This window comes from Eucyclogobius newberryi, unplaced genomic scaffold (genome assembly GCF_026437365.1).
Source record: "Eucyclogobius newberryi isolate DKJ021-1_F unplaced genomic scaffold, fEucNew1.0.hap1 SCAF_21, whole genome shotgun sequence".
Classification (NCBI taxonomy): domain Eukaryota; kingdom Metazoa; phylum Chordata; class Actinopteri; order Gobiiformes; family Gobiidae; genus Eucyclogobius; species Eucyclogobius newberryi.
The window spans coordinates 25,605,289-25,625,165 of record NW_027315846.1 but is presented as its reverse complement, the minus strand read 5'-3'; the positions used below and the strand labels follow the sequence as shown (position 1 = coordinate 25,625,165).

General features: G+C 43.8%; 1 protein-coding gene across 1 annotated transcript in view; it reads left to right on the top strand.

Moving 5' to 3' along the window:
• dph6 (diphthamine biosynthesis 6) overlaps positions 1 to 16,447 on the top strand; it is a 118,933-nt gene extending 102,486 nt beyond the window's left edge. The window contains exons 14-15 of the mRNA XM_072457998.1: positions 11,114 to 11,495; positions 15,753 to 16,447. Of these exons, the coding sequence (XP_072314099.1) occupies positions 11,114 to 11,495; positions 15,753 to 15,871 (501 nt within the window). The 3' untranslated portion in view covers positions 15,872 to 16,447. The remainder of the gene's footprint in view (positions 1 to 11,113; positions 11,496 to 15,752) is intronic.
• Positions 16,448 to 19,877: the final 3,430 nt, after the last annotated feature.

Below are 19,877 nucleotides of genomic sequence, written 5' to 3'. Positions count from 1 at the left end.
AAGTAGCGAGCAGTGGTTTGAGGTGGTTCATGCCGAGGATCAGCTGCTCTGGACAAGCTCTGCCAAACTCGCACGTGAGGAGAACACTTGGATCAACCCTGCCCTCTCCCAGACTGGACACTTGGACATCAGCGCTCACACCAACCACCTCTGATGAACCCATCGGACCGTTGTCCCCTGCTCAACAGTCTTGAGCAGGGGTTAGGGTTAGGGTCGGCGCACAGAAGAGGACTGAACCCTCATGCTGCTGCTCTTGTCCAGGCTGATGAGCTTATTGCAGTAACCATAAATCTACTGCATAAATCGACTTTATAACAATCATTTGGTCCAGGCTGCTCATTATATTTAGTCAAAAGAGAATCTTCTACTGTAATCAGTTAACTGCATTTTTGTTTAAGCTTACCCTAGTGGCAATTAGATTATGGGACAGTACAGTTTCAGCAGTTAAAAATGGTTTTACTCTTTAGTTTGGTTTGTTTGAAGTTGTATTTTGTACAATTGTATAGTTATTTAGGTATGCTGAGTAGGCCTTCTGCCCACTTCTGAAAACAAGTGGACATTTGCCAACTCTATGAAGTGACTGTTTAAAGCGCTGCCCCCTCTCTCCCCCTGAGACCCCGGCCTCTCTGGATGATATTTACCAGTGAAACGCGCTCATGAAAACTTGATGATTTGGGAAACGCGGCCGTCTTTGATACCGTTTTCTGCCGCTCTCTCAAGCAGATGTCTAGCTAATCCTCTGCCCCCCTCCTCGTCCTGCCTTTGCCACCTTAGCGTTTTGGAAGTCTAACCCCCACCCTTTGCCCCCTCCCGCAAGCCTAATAGGGCCCTCTCCTCCCCCTGTAATCTGTGCGCAGCCGGGGGAATAGCGGTTAGCACGTGTTAGCGTCTACGATGGGGTTAGCCGTGTCGAGAAAAGTGCAGGCAGAGAGTGTCAACTTTGTGTCAAAAACAGATCAGCTTATCAAGTTGGAGCACAGGAATGTTATTGTCAGGAGTATTTTGTGAATTTGCATACATTCGCAAAAATCTCATGTCACGAGATCAAGGGCTGTTTGTTCAGTTAGCTGACACATTTTGCATAAAGTCTTTAAATTGTTCATACTTTTTATCCCAATGTTTGGACGTACATTGAGGAATTTTCTAGAGCTGTAAGCGATTGGTTGCTTAGTCGATGAATTGGTCGATGGTGTCTAAAGAGTCTTCAAATATTTTCAAACGTGAGACAATAAGAGCAGATCACTGACATGAAGCGAATCATATGCGATCAGGAAATCTCCTGATCCCCGAGCGCAAGGACTGCTGAGCCACCAATCGTCAGGTACTAAGGAAGTAGTGTCTTGTTTACTGTAGCTGCAACAGCTTTACCGATGCAGCATGAACATAAACATATGATTCTGTAGAGCAGGCATGTCCAAACTACGGCCCGGCGGCCAAATGCGGCCCTCAGACCAATTCTTGTTGGCCCTCAGGCTTCCTGCCAAGTTGGTCCAAACAACAAAAAGTAGAAATTTTTACTGTAAAATTTGAAAAAAATCAAGCATTTTGATGTTATACCAATCTAATATTCATGTTCCAAGTCTTATTAAAGGTGTGGAGCCATCAAAACACTGTCAAAGGCAAAATGATTCACTTTGTCATTCAACACATTTGACATTGTCGAGTTGTTTGTGGCCCTCTGCTCCGTATAGGTTTCAAAATGCAGCCCTCTGTGAAAAAAGTTTGGACACCCCTACTGTAGTGTCTAGCACCTTCAGAGAATTGTGCAACGTTTATCATTTTAAAGATATCCCTGATATTGGAAATTTAATATATTCATAAATACATAGTATTTGTATTTGTTTTTCTCTGTTTTCTATTTGTGAGTGTTCCCCTGCAGTGACGCACGCCTCCTCATGCCGCAGTGAGGCAGATGTGGCGGAGGCTGAGGTGGGGGCCCTGTGTGTCTCCAGGGGCAGGATTAGCCTAAGCACCATTTGAACTGAGTGTAATTAGAATATTTAACACAGGTCAAACACTCACTCCACTCCCCTCTGAGAACAACAACTCCACTGCTCCAGATGCTGTGGAAGCTCCGCCTCCTGTGCAGGCTGGAGAAGGGAGAGGAGGAACATCCCTGAAGAATATTGGCACAGTTGCCATAGCAATTAGCAATCCAAAACAAAATATAGTTTTTGTTGGAAAGTTCTCAAAATGGCATTAAACAGGGAGCTGAAACCCAAAATGTGAAACTTGTGAAAAAATGTTGGTCAAATTTTAAGACACATTTGCCTCTCCACGAGTTCAGGAGGTGTGGCCCGAGTAGCCCTCCTCATGTCTGGGGGTCAATTCTATAAGAACCTCAGATTGTGAGGTTTCTTCATGTTCAAACAGCCCATCTGGACAGTCTGCCCATTCTAGTTTTGGTAAAGTTATTTTGGTCTGGTTTAATACTCATCTATGCCTGGTCTATAGAGTCTTTGGTCGGTTGGACATTGGTCTGTAAATAATCCGGAATCCTTGCATCCTCTGCTGATGCTTTGTATACTCGGACAAAAGACTTCATATAAATCAATATTAAGTACATTTATGGGGGAAAAGCATTGGAAATTTCACTTTTCAAACTGAGAGTCTCCATTCATTGGGCAGAAGCACTCTCCTTTCTGACAGCTCTATGGACTCGGCCTATAGACTCTGCTAAAGGAGGCTTCCCACTGGGCAGGAAATGTAGAGGAACGCTCTGAACCAGCACTGGACCCTCTGCCCCATCTGCCCCCCGCTGTCCCACGCCTTCACTCCCATTTCCTTATTACTGTGTTTACCGTTGGGCTCCACACCCTCGACCCGCGGCACGCTGCAGACTCGGGGGCGCACAGGCAGGAGAGGAAAGTCCAGTCAAAACAAACGCCCCGTCAGTTAACAACAGGGCTACAGCTTTACCTGCCGACCAGAGGCTCAAAGAAAAGGCAGGATATAACCAAGCTAAGGAAGAAATATTGCTGCTTGCTTGAAGATTTAAACAATTATTAATAGAATGAGATAAAAAAAAAAAAAAAAGTTATTCAAATGCCTCATATTCAGCAGTATTTGCCCGTTAAACATGCTTTGGCATTTGCTTTCTATTAGTCAAGCTCTCATAAGGATTGGTGTCAGCCCTCCATCTACTGGCAACCAAAGTTCATCAATAATCAGTTAAACATTGAACTTAACGCCACGGTGACACTTAAATTTAATGCCATACTGATGAACATTCCCATCAAAGCAACAATGTATCCATGGAGATAAGCAGGTGTCATACTCTCCCCCAAAATGTGCAGTTTTCAGTACATAGATTATTTTAAGTGCTTAAACATGAGATAACTAAAGAAAAGTACTCAACATATCCAAAGGAAAATAACAATGTAATTAAGCAGAATATGTGTTCTTTATTATGCTAAACTAGCCTTTTTGATATTTTTACTATTTTATAATGTATCTAACAAAACATACTGGCAGTTATTCTCACCACTGGGATGTGAGGCAGGAACACTTACTACACAGCCACACTGTCTTGCTGCCCCAATAGATGATAAAACCCAAGGAGCTCAAAATATATAAATACATCTACTACATAAAAACATTAAAAAGTACTAAAGCAGAGTCTGTGTACAAATGCCCCATTTTGAGAAGCCCTGCTCTATTACATACCACCATGGACTGGAAAAAAGCTCTTTTGACACAGTTCCACACAATCCCATGTAAGACCTTTGTTTTGCACTGCTGAGCAAACTTCCTTCCTGCGTAACATTTTGTCTCCCACCATCAGAGAGAAACAATGATGTAACCTTGTCCGACAGCCAGTGGTCCTGTGATGAAAGCGGCGCTAGAGGCTGGATGGAGCTCCCCTGGTCGGAGCACCCAAGGGCCCTATGGGGTGGCCTTTAAGCCTGGCTGAGCAGACCCCGGCCCTGTCACTTTCTCTCCCCCGCGCCCCTCTCTCTGGTCCGGCGTGAATCGGTATTGACAAGCCCCCTCCAGGAGAATACCTAGCCGGTGCCAGAAGTGCTAATCTAACATTTATCAAAGGGCCGGGTGCGTATGCGGGCTGTCACTCGGCCTGACAAGGACAAGGCTCAGCGCTGACACGGCTATTGTTCCCGGCTCCTCTCTGTTATTGTTGATCAGTGGTCGGACTAAAAGAATCACTACCCACAATCCTCCCCTTCCTCCTCGTCACTGCACAGGCAAAAACAAGGGCAGAGATGGAGCGTGCCTTAGATGTTGGACCAGGAGGAAAATGTCTTGATCATTTTTTTATATTGTCAAGATACCGGAATTTGAAAAGGTTTATTATTTTTTCATTAACCATGTCCATCATCCTCCAAAAATCCTTCTAATTCAGGATTATCATCTTCATTTTACCATTTACATTCACAACATGTCTTATGATTACGGCGTTGCTCTAACTGTCTTGACTTATGTTTACACCCGGGGGTGAAATGGTGATACAATTCAAAAAAGGTGAATCTGTGATTTTGGTGATATCATTGCAATTCACTCTTTATCTATTTATCAAACACACCCTTTTCTCTTCCATTTCTCTTATTGAGGCTCTGAGTGAGTGAGTGACAGATAGATTTAACCAATCACAGTGAAGGGTGAAGTTTCAGAAGAAGCACATTACATTATTTACTTCTTAAAGGTAATACAAAATATAGTGTATATGAGTCGTGATCTAGCTCTAAGAAAGTTGTGATTTGCCATATCACCCACTCCTGGTTTACACTACTAAAGAAGACATCACATAATATCTTCATAATACTTCATATTCTCGCCATCCTATCTACAAACATGTTTGTTTATTTATATATATATATATATATATATATATATATATATATATATATATATATATATATATATATATATTATATATATATATATATATATATATATATATATATAATTATATATACACTATTTTCATATTCACGGAGAAAAGAGTATAATAACTGAATGCAAAGACACACGTGGAGCAGTATTACAAACAAAAACATTAGGAAGAGAAATACAACAAAATGTTCGTTTCATTAAATGTTATTTGAACTGTGATTTTAACATTTCTTGTGACAAATAAATGTATTTGTTTGTAGGTTTTTTTTTAAAGTTTTTTCATCCTAAAGGCCATCTTTGATCTGCCAGTTGTAGCGTGAAAGGGAGAGAAAGGGTAGAGAATTAAACCCATTACTCTGCGGTGGTAACACATGTGCAATGGCCTTAACCACTGCACCACCGGCACAGCACGCGCCCCAAACCACGTTTCAATGTCCAATTGAGTCTGATCCTTGAGAGTCTATGCAGTCTGAGTCATCCACTACTTTATAATTGGCTTTTCCTTGATGCCAGCAGTAAAAAGGTATCATCTTATTGATTCCATTGCAGGGGTTTAAGTCCCAGATACACTGCTTTAGCCCAACAAGTTGAAGTTTTCATGTTCTCATAGTTTTAAATAGATTTTTGATATTTTATAAGGAAATTACCTTACTGTTCTTACCAGAAAACAGAAATAGTACACTTTTAAATTGTTTCTGTCCTCATAGGAATGTGTGTAACCTCAGACTTTTCATAGTGCTCTTCACTTTGGTCTGCACGCTTGACCACACAAAGTCCAAACAATCTCAAGGTAAAACATTTAAACTACAAGGCATAATAATGAAGCCAAAGTTCACTAAAATAATGAAAAAAGTGACATGCCTTCGAACAACATTTTTAAAAGAATCCACGGGGCCACAGATGGTGCACGAAGACACTTTGTGACAAACAAGTCGAACAAATGTCCATTGATTTTCATTTACAAACAAAAATCCCATATTGAAGCACAATTACTTACTCAAGTTTAACCCAAAGTGCTTGTGGAGTGGACGCGCTCGCCTCGGGTCACCACCGTCACTCCTCTTGTCAATATTTTCCTTTCTTTCTCAAAATAAAACGTAAGCAACCCGTCATTATTGTGCACTTAGGAGCTGGGGTGTAAGTGGCAGCAAAAATTGATCCCGCAAATTGAAAAGGGGGGGTTAAGAGTGGTTTCGACTCGCGTTCTGAAATGTTGCGGGGGACGAATGACTCATATTTGTCCCATTACCAGATGAAGACGGTACCATTAACCAAAATGCTAGCTTTAAGATGTTTTGTTAGCAGCTAATAGTCGATGTTAGCAGGGCAGAATGTCTAAAGTGGACAGAGGGGTGATAGCGGCTGTCATGCTAGCAGCGATGCATTTGGGTTCGATATGAATTCTTGTGGAGTTGTTTGTACACTGTAATTACCTGGGTCAGTGCACAATGGGACTTAATGGAAGCCTTTCAGCCAAGTGTCAGGGGAAAGTGGCTGTTTTCGATGGAGCAAGGAGTTTGGCGTGTGGGGTTTATCGTAGTGTCAAACTCCTGATGTGATGAGCAATGTGTACTATAATAGGGATGTCAAAATATGTTATATATTTAACAGTTAATCACTTATCATGATTATTCAGGGCACAATAGACCCGTTAAAAGTGTGTAAACACATACATTCTAAATTTGATAATGGGGGAAAAGTGAGGTGAAACATAATCTGATTTCAATGGACAAGTTAGGACTGGAACACGCAAAATATCAAGGTGATTTTGTCAAAGTAAAACCACTCCGATGCATGTGAGTGATATCAGAGCCTGGTTAGCAAACATTAAATATATATTATGCATTGTTTATTTAACTGGCAATAATTGCAAGGCAAAATCTTGATTTTTAAGTTTTACTGGAAAATGGCAGAACAGAAATATAAGTTTTTCATTTATTTGCTCCTTCACCTTTAGATGATACCTTTTGTGATTCTCAAATGCAATGTTGAGCCATGAAAACTGTATTTTTCCAACCTTTGAAATGAAGAAGCAATTTAGACAGACTAGACTAGTCTAATAGATGTATTGATGCTGGAAATTCAGAGTGGTTGCTACATTTATTCATTCATTTTGTCAGAAATACTTAAAATTGTTCAATTAATTGTAATTGGCATTTCCAAAGCCCCTCAACAATCAGCATCAGTATCAGATCAAAAAGGCCCTACTGAAGACCCAAACTGACCATTGACCATTTGAAATGACTGAATCTCAATCTTGATTTAAAATTCAATTAATGGCATAGCTAGGGATGCGTACCGCTACGACGGACCGGATCTGGACTTGTAAAAACGCTTCGGTTCAGGTCCAAAAAAAACAAAACCCCTGTGATTCGGTTCTGGACTCATATAAAATGTAGCACTGACATACTTTGTCCTTTTTGTTCTAGAATCTAGACCATCTTAAACCTTCCATTGATCGCGAAATTCGCGCTGGAAAAGACGTAAACACTGCCATGCGCCGCTGTCAATAGCGCACACGGACCCTAATTAGCGACGCACACGTCTTCCGGGCAGAAGTTGAAGCCGGAGAAATAAGTTTAAAGATTTAAAGATCGTACGTGAGACAGGAGCGCCTCGTACGTGTGAGACAGGAGCGCCTCGTACGTGAGAGACAGGAGCGCCTCGTACGTGTGAGACAGAGGCGCCTCGTACGTGTGAGACAGGAGCGCCTCGTACGTGTGAGACAGGAGCGCCTCGTACGTGTGAGACAGGAGCGCCTCGTACGTGTGAGACAGGAGCGCCTCGTACGTGTGAGACAGGAGCGCCTCGTACGTGTGAGACAGGAGCGCCTCGTACGTGTGAGACAGAGGCGCCTCGTACGTGTGAGACAGGAGCGCCTCGTACGTGAGAGACAGGAGCGCCTCGTACGTGTGAGACAGGAGCGCCTCGTACCTGTGTGAGACAGGAGCGCCTCGTACGTGTGAGACAGGAGCGCCTCGTACGTGTGAGACGGGAGCGCCTCGTACGTGTGAGACAGGAGCGCCTCGTACGTGTGAGACAGGAGCGCCTCGTACGTGTGAGACAGGAGCGCCTCGTACGTGTGAGACGGGAGCGCCTCGTACGTGTGAGACAGGAGCGCCTCGTACGTGTGAGACAGGAGCGCCTCGTACGTGTGAGACAGGAGCGCCTCGTACGTGACAGGAGCGCCTCGTACGTGTGAGACAGGAGCGCCTCGTACGTGTGAGACAGGAGCGCCTCGTACGTGACAGGAGCGCCTCGTACGTGTGAGACAGGAGCGCCTCGTACGTGTGAGACAGGAGCGCCTCGTACGTGTGTGAGACAGGAGCGCCTTGTACGTGAGACAGGAGCGCCTCGTATGTGACAGGAGCGCCTCGTACGTGTGTGAGACAGGAGCGCCTCGTATGTGAGACAGGAGCGCCTCGTACGTGTGAGACAGGAGCGCCTCGTACGTGTGTGAGACAGGAGCGCCTCGTACGTGAGACAGGAGCGCCTCGTACGTGACAGGAGCGCCTCGTACGTGTGTGAGACAGGAGCGCCTCGTATGTGAGACAGGAGCGCCTCGTACGTGAGACAGGAGCGCCTCGTATGTGAGACAGGAGCGCCTCGTACGTGTGAGACAGGAGCGCCTCGTACGTGTGAGACAGGAGCGCCTCGTACGTGTGCGAGACAGGAGCGCCTCGTACGTGAGAGACAGGAGCGCCTCGTACGTGTGAGACAGGAGCGCCTCGTACGTGAGAGACAGGAGCGCCTCGTACGTGAGAGACAGGAGCGCCTCGTACGTGTGAGACAGGAGCGCCTCGTACGTGTGAGACAGGAGCGCCTCGTACCTGTGTGAGACAGGAGCGCCTCGTACGTGTGAGACAGGAGCGCCTCGTACGTGTGAGACAGGAGCGCCTCGTACGTGTGAGACAGGAGCGCCTCGTACGTGTGTGAGACAGGAGCGCCTTGTACGTGAGACAGGAGCGCCTCGTATGTGACAGGAGCGCCTCGTACGTGTGTGAGACAGGAGCGCCTCGTATGTGAGACAGGAGCGCCTCGTACGTGTGAGACAGGAGCGCCTCGTACGTGTGTGAGACAGGAGCGCCTCGTACGTGAGACAGGAGCGCCTCGTACGTGACAGGAGCGCCTCGTACGTGTGTGAGACAGGAGCGCCTCGTATGTGAGACAGGAGCGCCTCGTACGTGAGACAGGAGCGCCTCGTACGTGACAGGAGCGCCTCGTACGTGTGTGAGACAGGAGCGCCTCGTATGTGAGACAGGAGCGCCTCGTACGTGAGACAGGAGCGCCTCGTATGTGAGACAGGAGCGCCTCGTACGTGTGAGACAGGAGCGCCTCGTACGTGTGCGAGACAGGAGCGCCTCGTACGTGAGAGACAGGAGCGCCTCGTACGTGTGAGACGGGAGCGCCTCGTACGTGTGAGACGGGAGCGCCTCGTACGTGTGAGACGGGAGCGCCTCGTACGTGTGAGACAGGAGCGCCTCGTACGTGTGAGACAGGAGCGCCTCGTACGTGTGAGACAGGAGCGCCTCGTACGTGTGAGACAGGAGCACCTCGTACGTGTGAGACAGGAGCGCCTCGTACGTGTGAGACAGGAGCGCCTCGTACGTGTGAGACAGGAGCGCCTCGTACGTGTGCGAGACGGGAGCGCCTCGTACGTGTGAGACGGGAGCGCCTCGTACGTGTGAGACAGGAGCGCCTCGTACGTGTGAGACAGGAGCGCCTCGTACGTGTGAGACAGGAGCGCCTCGTACGTGTGCGAGACAGGAGCGCCTCGTACGTGTGAGACGGGAGCGCCTCGTACGTGTGAGACGGGAGCGCCTCGTACGTGTGAGACAGGAGCGCCTCGTACGTGTGAGACGGGAGCGCCTCGTACGTGTGAGACGGGAGCGCCTCGTACGTGTCGAGCTGCAGAACCGTGTATCCACATGTGAACATTGAAGTGAAGCTGGTGAGATCGCTGGCTTTATCTGAACTGTTTTAAGCTGTGGCCACCGCGTGCGATGTTGTGATGGTTGTTATGCTGCGGGTTAAAGAGGCGGGGTCAGCGTGGGGTCTTGTCTGGGTCTTTGATCTGGGTGTAAATATGAATGAAATAACTTAAGTGTTATGTTGTGGTGTGATGTATTTGGCATTAAGTAAATACTAAGTCAAAGTAATATTGCTTAATCGCTGCATTCATTCATTGGAGTTTATATTTTGTATTTGTATTCTACAGTTGTTAAATATAGTCTGGTGTTTAATGCTGCTAATATGATGTATTATTTTGATTTGTTGTGTAAAATATTTTCATATTCTACTTTTGATACTGCTAAGTTGATGCTTTATAGTGGTTCTAGTTGACTTTTACGCTAGTTTTTGTAACTCTGTTTTTTTTACACAGTGACTTAATTATTGACACTGGTGTTTTGTCTGTTTGAAGGTTTTTACTTGACTTTTGATGCCAATGGATCTGAACATTAAAGAGTGGAAATGTGTCTAAACAGCTGCTTTGACCCTTGACCCAGACTGACCCTGTCAACAATACTCTACATGCTCTTGTTGTTGAGTTGAGTCTTGAGTTGTTCCTCAAGTAAAACACATGAATGTGTGTTAACTGTTAAGCTATAGTTTAGCTGCTAGCTAGTAGCTCGTAGCTTGTGATTTGGAAGTTGTAACTTCTGTTAAAAAACAGTGAATAAAGCAGACAAGTTGAGTTTATTTCAGTCTGCAGTTAAGCCTTGTGTTTGATAGTCGTCCTTGTTCAAGTGTCTTCAACTTAATTTAGCGAAGTAGCTTGTGTAATACTGTTATAACATTATGTAAATATGGCATGGTTCAGGTCCGGACTCATTAGGTCCGGACCTGAACCTGAACCTCTGGATTCGAATCCGGACTTGAACCTGAACTTGGGTTAAATTTAGATTCCTTTTTACATATGTTTATGGGCAAATGTGACACTAATAGCTGTGAGGGAATTAGCCAAAATGATTATATGAATTACAGACAAAAAGCAATATAAATTACGAGTGAAATCATTGTATAGCAATGACTTAAGCAAAGATGATAGCTTTAAAACGTGGTAGAAAAGACATTTAGCGCTAGAACATGCTATAGGCGTGTACATTAAGGTGCATTAGCTTGTATCGAATGTTGATAGAGTCGTTTGTGGTGGTCTTCAGCTCAGCAGGGGTCCTCAGCGGGGGTCTTGGGGCTCTTTGTTGCCCGAAGAGTAACAGATTATAATTTGCTGTTTGATTTCCATGCATGTGTCTCATTACAGGACATTTTGGGGGCCCCTGACGCTGTCCCCTGCCCCCTGTCTATCATAGTGGTCCCTGCTTTACCCAAAGAGGCGTCCGTAGAACTGCACGTAACCGCTGTCCATGACCAACCGAACCAGAGGACCTCATCGTACAAAACTACAAAGACTGCATCTGGGTCCATTGAGTGTCGTCTTGTCAAATCGGCTGACGGGAAACGCGGTTCTTTGAGCTTGTCCGTGTTCGGAGCAGGTTTAGTGGAGGAAGAGGTGAAGAACGTGGTGGAGAAGTGCGGGGAAGTCTTCAGAGGAGCGCTGGAGGAGGGGCCAGCCGATCTGGTGCCGCTGTGTGCCAGAGCGTTCTACAGATGGGACAGTCCACGGGCGCAGCAGATTGTGAAAGGTGAGTCAATGTACAGTGAGGGAAAAAATAATAGATTTTTATGTTATTGCTGCAAATAAGTATTTTAACACCTGCCAATCAGACCTGTTAGTCTGCCTTTAAAAGGTCCACCTCTGCTCATTTATTAATCTGAATTAGTAGCAGCTGTTTGAGCTCATTATCTGCATAAAGACACATGTCCATCCCACAATCAGTCAAACTTCAACTACTGCCATGGGCAAGACCAAAGAGCAGTCAAAAGACTTCCACGAGGCTGGAAAGGGCTACGGGGCAATAGTTAGAACATGAGGCTAAAGATGACTTTCTGACAATGTATTTCCACAAGGGAGCTGCAGGGGGAGCTGTATTGTCAGACTTACTTAGTTTAATATATAAATCTGGCTTCAACCAGCACAATACATCAGTAATATTTCCCATGCCACTCCAGAGCCCAGTGCGTCTCCACACCCTGTCCACATGCAGGTTAGCGGGGCGCACTCTCTCCCCATACGCCCCTGAACCGTCCTGCCCCTTCATTTCACACATCCACCCTCTGACTCACCACAGTGCCCCCCGCAGGCTGACCCGGGGGCCGCATCACGGGTCACAGCCGCTACTCACGGGGCCACGCATCCTAAAAGTCACAGGAGGAAAAGTGGCACCCCCGGCTCTGACTGCTCGCTGCTTCCCGGGCGCAGTACAGTCACGGTACAGTCGTATGGTTCACAGCCGATAGACGCGACATATGCTGCAGATAAAACGTCTAAACATCGTGTCCGCGCAGGTTAGTGACGGCAGAAGGGTCACGTTAAAGAAAGGAGTGACAGCGTGACATATAAAAAGGGTTATCTTCAATTGTCCATAGCAAAGTGTTTGGAGATTGATGGACAGGGCAGATGGGCGGATGGAATGGTTGATCTGTATTTCATAAGCCAAATATCAATAATGTGATATCATTCAACAGCATTTTTTCAACTACCTTTATTTGATTTTTCATATTGCTCTAAATTAAAAAAATAACACATTAATCCTGTAAATGTCTTTTCCAGATGCTCAGACTTACTTTACCATTTCATGCTGACTGAGGATGTGTATATATTCATGTATTACATTTTTAAGATAAGATAAGCCTTTATTTGTCCACACAATGGGGAAATTCCAGTGTTGCAATGCAAGTAGGTACAGAAGTAAAAGAACAGATAACCTATAGGAAGCTTTAAAAAACACTCTTAATTGAAAAGCTCTTATAAACAAAACTCTTAGACAAAACCTCTCATATAATAAGGAATAGAGAGAAATTAGATTAAATTAAAAATTAAATAAAATAACAAAACATAAGACAAAAATAATAATAATAGTGGAAAAGTAAACACTCTTATTTACAGTAGTTATATGCACATGAATAAGACATTATTACACATGATTGAGTCAGTATTTTATAAACACAGAACAGAACAGAGAGTGTAAATCAAAATTATAACACAAATAGACATCAACTAAACATGAATACAAACACATTTAAATCAAAATAACCATTTGTCCATTTCCAAATGAAGTCCGAATGTCATTTTGGTCATGTTTTTCTGAAGCGAGCAGGGAGAGGACCCCGTAAACAGGGTTCATCAAATAAACACACGCATGAAGCTACAAACAACTCCAGCTCTGTTTTGGATGAAGGAATAATGTTATAACATGTTTTAAAGCTCAACAAAGGTGTTTATAATATACAAGCCTATGTTTTTTGATGCAAACCACTTCACCAATCAAATAAACTGAATTAGAAATGTGGTATAATTCATGGTTTTATGGACGGATATTGGAGTGATGTCATAGTGGAGGATATTTTCTGACCGATAAGGCGTCCATAGCCTCCAAATGTTTCAGAACCGCCGTATTAAAACATCAAACGACTCCAATCAAGTAGAAAAAAGCTGTTTAAATCATGTTTGTGTCACTGCGTCTGGATCTGTGAATTTGCCATAGTGGTCGTCTTTGTGCGCTGTCCAAAACGGCATTTCATTACATTAAATAATTGTGTGAATTTGTCGACTCAAATTGTAATTGTTTTTACAGACAGAACTGACAATTGCCCAAGGTCATATGCCACGCCCAGATTTGAAATGATCAGATAATGTCAAATGGTTTCCAGTCCAGCCAATAATAACGAGTAGCTGCTGGGCTGAGACGCTGAGACGGTGGACCCAGTCAGCCCTGTGTCCAGTGCCCATGTCCTGTGCCCAGTGTCCTGTGCCCAGTGCCCAGTGCCCTGTGTCCTGTGTCCTGTACCAGTGCCCTGTGTCCTGTGTCCTGTGCCCAGTGCCCTGTGCCCAGTGTCCTGTGTCCTGTGTCCTGTGTCCTGTGCCCAGTGTCCTGTGCCCATGTCCTGTGCCCAGTGTCCTGTGTCCAGTGCCCAGTGCCCTGTGTCCTGTGTCCTGTACCAGTGCCCTGTGTCCTGTGTCCTGTGCCCAGTGCCCTGTGCCCAGTGTCCTGTGTCCTGTGTCCTGTGTCCTGTGCCCAGTGTCCTGTGCCCATGTCCTGTGCCCAGTGTCCTGTGTCCAGTGCCCAGTGCCCTGTGTCCTGTGTCCTGTGCCCAGTGCCCTGTGCCCAGTGTCCTGTGTCCTGTGCCCAGTGTCCTGTGCCCATGTCCTGTGCCCAGTGTCCTGTGTCCAGTGCCCAGTGCCCAGTGCCCTGTGCCCAGTGTCCTGTGTCCTGTGCCCAGTGTCCTGTGTCCAGTGCCCAGTGCCCTGTGTCCTGTGTCCTGTGCCCAGTGCCCTGTGCCCATGTCCTGTGTCCTGTGCCCAGTGTCCTGTGCCCGTGTCCTGTGCCCAGTGCCTAGTGTCCTGTGTCCTGTGTCCTGTGCCCAGTGTCCTGTGTCCAGTGCCCAGTGCCCAGTGCCCTGTGTCCTGTGTCCTGTGCCCAGTGCCCTGTGCCCATGTCCTGTGTCCTGTGCCCAGTGTCCTGTGCCCATGTCCTGTGCCCAGTGCCTAGTGTCCTGTGTCCTGTGTCCTGTGCCCAGTGTCCTGTGCCCAGTGTCCTGTGTCCTGTGTCCTGTGCCCAGTAAACAGTAAACAGTATAAACACTTCCAAAGTGCTGCACAGACACAAAACAATAAAAAAAAAAACAGCTAAAGTTATATTGAGTGCTCAATTTTATTTTACCATTATTATCATTGTGCTGAAAGAATGTAAATTTTGAATAGATTGTGTTACAAACGACATTATTTGCTTTGGATCAACAAAATAATGACATGAAAAAGCTGGTGAATTATTTAAGTGTTTTATGCCTTCACATTCATGTCGTATTAACTCATCTATGTTGGATTGTTTATGTTCAGTTTGTATCTGGACATTGGACCATCTCACAACACTACTGACCCTTCATTCTAATTATTTCTGTCGGACTATTGTAAAGAGCCACAATAGTCTTTATTATCTAGACTTCTATTTCAAATGTGTCCAGCACTTTAGATAATTAAGGCCAGCCAAAAGAATCTAAAGCCTTTTCAGCCTCTAAACTAATAATTACAGCTGTTTTGTTCTGTTATTTAGAATGAATCCTGCATTTGTCGTATTTGTTCCATTATTTTAGATCTCATTGAGGTGAATATGTACGATTATGTGTGATTTTTAAAACGTTTGGGAACAGCAGTTGTAGTTGTGGTGCTCCCTGCGTACTCTTACTCACTTCAATGATACACAGAGTACATGAGTACACAGTAGTGCCCCAGGAGTCGTCTTTGTGACATCTTCAGTATTGCAGCTGGTTTGATCAGTGACCATATGTTAAAAGTGAAATGATGCCGTCTTCATCTGGAGAGATGCAAGAGTGTTTGTAGCAGCGGTGTAAGAGTCCAAAAGTGTAAACAGTTTTCATTATTCACCGTATCCCAGAAGCATCCGACATAATCCTCCTTCAGCTTGTATTATGTATGATTTATTTAATTATTTTTTATGTATGTAAAGAAGTGACTGAATCGTTTCTTAAATTTCCTGGTCATTTTTTTCTCTATATTTTCCGAGCTGAAACTTGAACTCAAAACCTTGTGGTAGATGGTCATCCATCGGCCATTTCATGCAGTCGCAAACTCAATTTAAAAATGTTTTAAAGTAGAAAGTAAGAGTAGAAATGTATTCAAGTAAAAGTCGAGTTTTACAACATTTTACAGTACTTTAGTAGTACAGTACTTTAACTTGTGTACTTTGTTATTTAACACCACTGTTTATAACTCATCATTGTGATTTGAACATGTTTTTTCTCCCTCTGTCTCTGCTGTTCAGGACTGGACGACACATTGTCCACTTGTTTGGGACAGTCCTGTCCAGCGCTGTCCACTGTCCCCGTCCTGCAGCTGAGCGAGTCCCAGGTCCTGCTCCTGTCCTGCTGGCTCTCCTCCTAGACCTGCTCCTGGCCCCGTCTCTAACAGGACAAGTGGTCCAGGCCGGTCCATTTAAGCCATCCAAAGGGGTCCGTGAGTGGTTCTTGCTTCCAAAGTGGGCCGGTTCACTTTTGGCTTCTGGAACACTTGAGTGACATGATTGGACAAGAGAGAACAAGACGGTATAAAGCAGATTCAAACAGAAAAGAGGTGCTCACTTTCATGTTGAACAGACAAATCCAGCTTACGTTAGCATCAGCTGTTTCCTGTTTATCGACACACGGCTTTTCAATTTCATTTTGTAACACCCCAAATCATAACAGCAGTTTCCTCGACACGACACTCGTTCGGTCGAGACCCAGAATATGATGCTGTATTTCCAGGTCATAATGCAGCTAACTTTAGCCAAAGCTAATGCATTACATAAAGGCTTTGCAGAGAAGTGAAATAAATGCAGATAAAGTTGAGGATGAACTGGGAGTGGTTTCCTGTTTACTCTGGCTTTAGCCACGACTCACAGTGACACAAATTAGGAATTACTGAACATCTTTTTGTTCAGAAGACATTTGGGGGATGTCAGTGACAATAGAGCCCTGAGAGTAAAGTGAACCGGTGTGTGGGCCAGGGTGGGTGAAATGTGTTTCTTCTGAATGACTATTGGCCTTATCACACTCTTATATTATTATTTGTAAGATGGATAGATCTAGAAAAAAGATGATGACTAATGTCAGAATGTTGTGTATGAAAAGGCATTATATAATAATATAATATGTCAAGACTTTCCAATCCATGTTTCAAAGATTTCAGTGTTGATTTATCCACAATTTTATTACATTTGTTTCATTATGTTTTCTCATTCTTAAAAGCTTGAATCATCTGAACAATATTGACCCAGTGATTGTTGTAAATAAAGTCATATTTGTGATGTCTTTATTCTACTAAAGCTGTTTCTATTCTCCTGCTGCACTTGAACACTGATATTTACTGTGACAGCTTTAAAAGCCCAGTATGTCACTTTTTATTCAAAGAATATACTCTATTAAATCTTCGTTTCCATGGAAATGTGATTCCTTTGGCTATAATATTCACAGTGTGGCATAAAATGTTTCTACTTCCATGGAATCATGAGGTCAGTTCTGTGACTTTAACCTGGTTGATTTGCCGTGTGAAGACGAGCAGCACCACAAAAGTGACATAGTGCACCTTTAAATGACATGTCAAAGTGACATAGTGCACCTTTAAATGACATGTCAAAGTGACATAGTGCACCTTTAAATGACATGTCAATCAACATAAATACTAAATATCTATATTCTGATCTTTCAACTTCTAAACAACAATATTCTTGTGTACACCACAGTTTTGAGTACAATCCCTTCTTTTACAGCTCCTCTCACTCCTGTGGCTCCACATGCTCACGTGTTAAACGCAGGGGCCTCTTTTACTGCCCCACGAGCCCCTGCTCTGTTATTATTGTGGAATGGTCAATCAGCACGAGCAGCTGCAAAGCTCAGAGCTCGTAATGCCTCCGATTGATCCAGAGACCGGAGGGTTAATTCTAGAGTAGAAAATCCTCCACATTGTCCCATGTTCAGAGCTGGAGTGAGTGTTCTATTGATCCTGGATTGTTGTCGTATCAAACATTGAACAAAAGAAGTTTTCTCCGTAAAGTGTTAAAGTGGTTGCGTCCATGTGACATCATAACTTTATCATCTCTATATTTTAGAATTGTGCAGTAACAGGTCAGAATTCAGTGTTTTTCACAGTTTGCAGATTTGTTGTGCTGCTTTGTGATTCATGAGTTTGAAATCACTTCCATCCACATGAAACAAAAACTGGCACAAAGATCAACCTCTTCTCTGTCATTATAAATTAACACTAGGGATTATTTTGGTTCTGCGTCCAGAGATCTGGTCGAGCACCCACCCCAGGCCTGGCTCCAGGATTGGGCCCCGGCCATGCCAATCCGGGGCGACGTAACTGGCCTTGGTATCTCTATTCATAAGAGTCTTCTGAACTGCTCTTGGTCCGTCACCTAGGACCTGTCTGCCTTGGGAGACACTACCAGGGGCTTAAAGCCCCCGACAACATAGCTCCTGGGATCAAGTTGGAAGAAGTGTCTGGGGAGAGGGAAGTCTGGGAGCCCCTGCTTAGACTGCTGCCCCCGCCCCGGAGAAGCAGAAGAACAAAGACATGATTGTTTTGTCCAGTTGTTGGACTTTAAAGACTAAAGACATTAAAGACATTTCAATTTGAAACTTGGACTAAAGTTTACTTACATAACTGTAAGAAAGGAAAAACAAATTTCATCATGTAATGTTTTAATATAAAGATATGTCAATATGTCATGTCATTATGTCATGTGTAAAAAATGTCAAATTGGGACCTATAAATCTGAAAAATGGACAGAGCCGGTTTTAGATACAAAAATTGAATTTTGGATCCGAGTAAACAAGATCTTACTGAAAATGGGCACAAAATTAAATGTTTACCACATTTGTTGGAGCTAACTGTAATAAATCAGGTTTGAAATTAGACATCAAGACATTCTTCAGTGCGTTCTGTCAAAATCTTGTTCAGTCCAAGGTTCTAAAGTTGCTGCTTTAAGAAACTAACTTATTGTCTTAAATATTGACCTTTTTTTTTTTCATTTTTAGGACATGGGGACAGAGTTCTAAGTGTAATTTTAAGCCCAGACAACTCTGCAATGGCGACTGTTGCTGGTGATGAAACTATTCAAATATGGAATAGCTTCGAAGTGGATCCTGTTAAAAAGAAGGCCATGGACAGAATGGTCAAACCAGCCACCACTGGCTTGCACCACTCAATCAGATAATGAGTCTAGGATACCAACTGTACCTTTAAGGGCTGATTTTCACGTCTGTGGGAGAAAAATGCATTTGGAGACAACGGCCATAAACATGTAAATATACGGAGGAAGTGGAAGAGGAAGTTCAATTTAATATAAAACATCATTAGGTTTAGACTCTAGACAGGAAACCACACCGGCGTCACATGACCATGTCCTACAAAAACACACACTGCAAACTTTGACTATACAAAGAAAAGTACACAAAATCCTAAATAAGTCCTCCACCAGGGGCCTCCACCAGGGGCCAGTATATCATACCAAAACGTAAACGCTCATATGCACAAACATATAACACAATAAAAGAGTGGAACAACAGACTTTCAGCACTGACAGTTACTATTTGTTTCATGTTGTAATAAGCCCAGTGTGGCTGCTTTTGTTTACTGTTGCCACGAGCGACACACAGTGCAATTGTGTGTGACTGTTTGGATGTTGTGTGTGTCTAGACTAAACTAAGTGGTTGAATGACATGATCTAATTCTAGAATGTGAAGACAATCTGAAATGTTCAGTCACAATTTGACAATAAAAGCCTAATTAAAAACAGAGTGTGCATATTTTGAATTATTATTAATTGCAGAGATTATTGTTGTATTATATTTAGATAATATTGTACAGTTTTATCAGGGCTATATTTTGTCTGTAATACTTTTTCTCACAAATCCATCCATTTGGTTGTATAATTCTAGTTTTTATTATGTATGTTATTATCACCCACAAAATAGGATATTAACAAAACCAGTGATGAATGAAATATAGATCTATTTGCTGACTAAATTCCCACTGGCCAGAGCAGTTTATTGTGTCCCAGTTTTGCACAGGTAGACCTTCTGTGATGGGTGCTGTGGGTGTCCATTTGGGTGAATGTCTTTAGCTCAGAGGGAAGGCGTGGTTCAGTGTTCATTTTGATCACAGGAAAGCTCCTGCACCATTTGACTAAATTTGTCAAGGACATCATTACAACAGGGGAGAAACAGCGGTAATGAACGGCAACAAGGCCGGAATTTAGTTTTTGGAGTGTATTTTTATCTTTAAATGAAGCCGTAAATAACAAAACATCTTTAAAATGAATCCAATTCAACAATAGCAACCCTCACCTGGTCCGAGTGTGCTTTAAATTGGGTAGATTGTGCCCCAAATCTGCAAAATCTGAAGT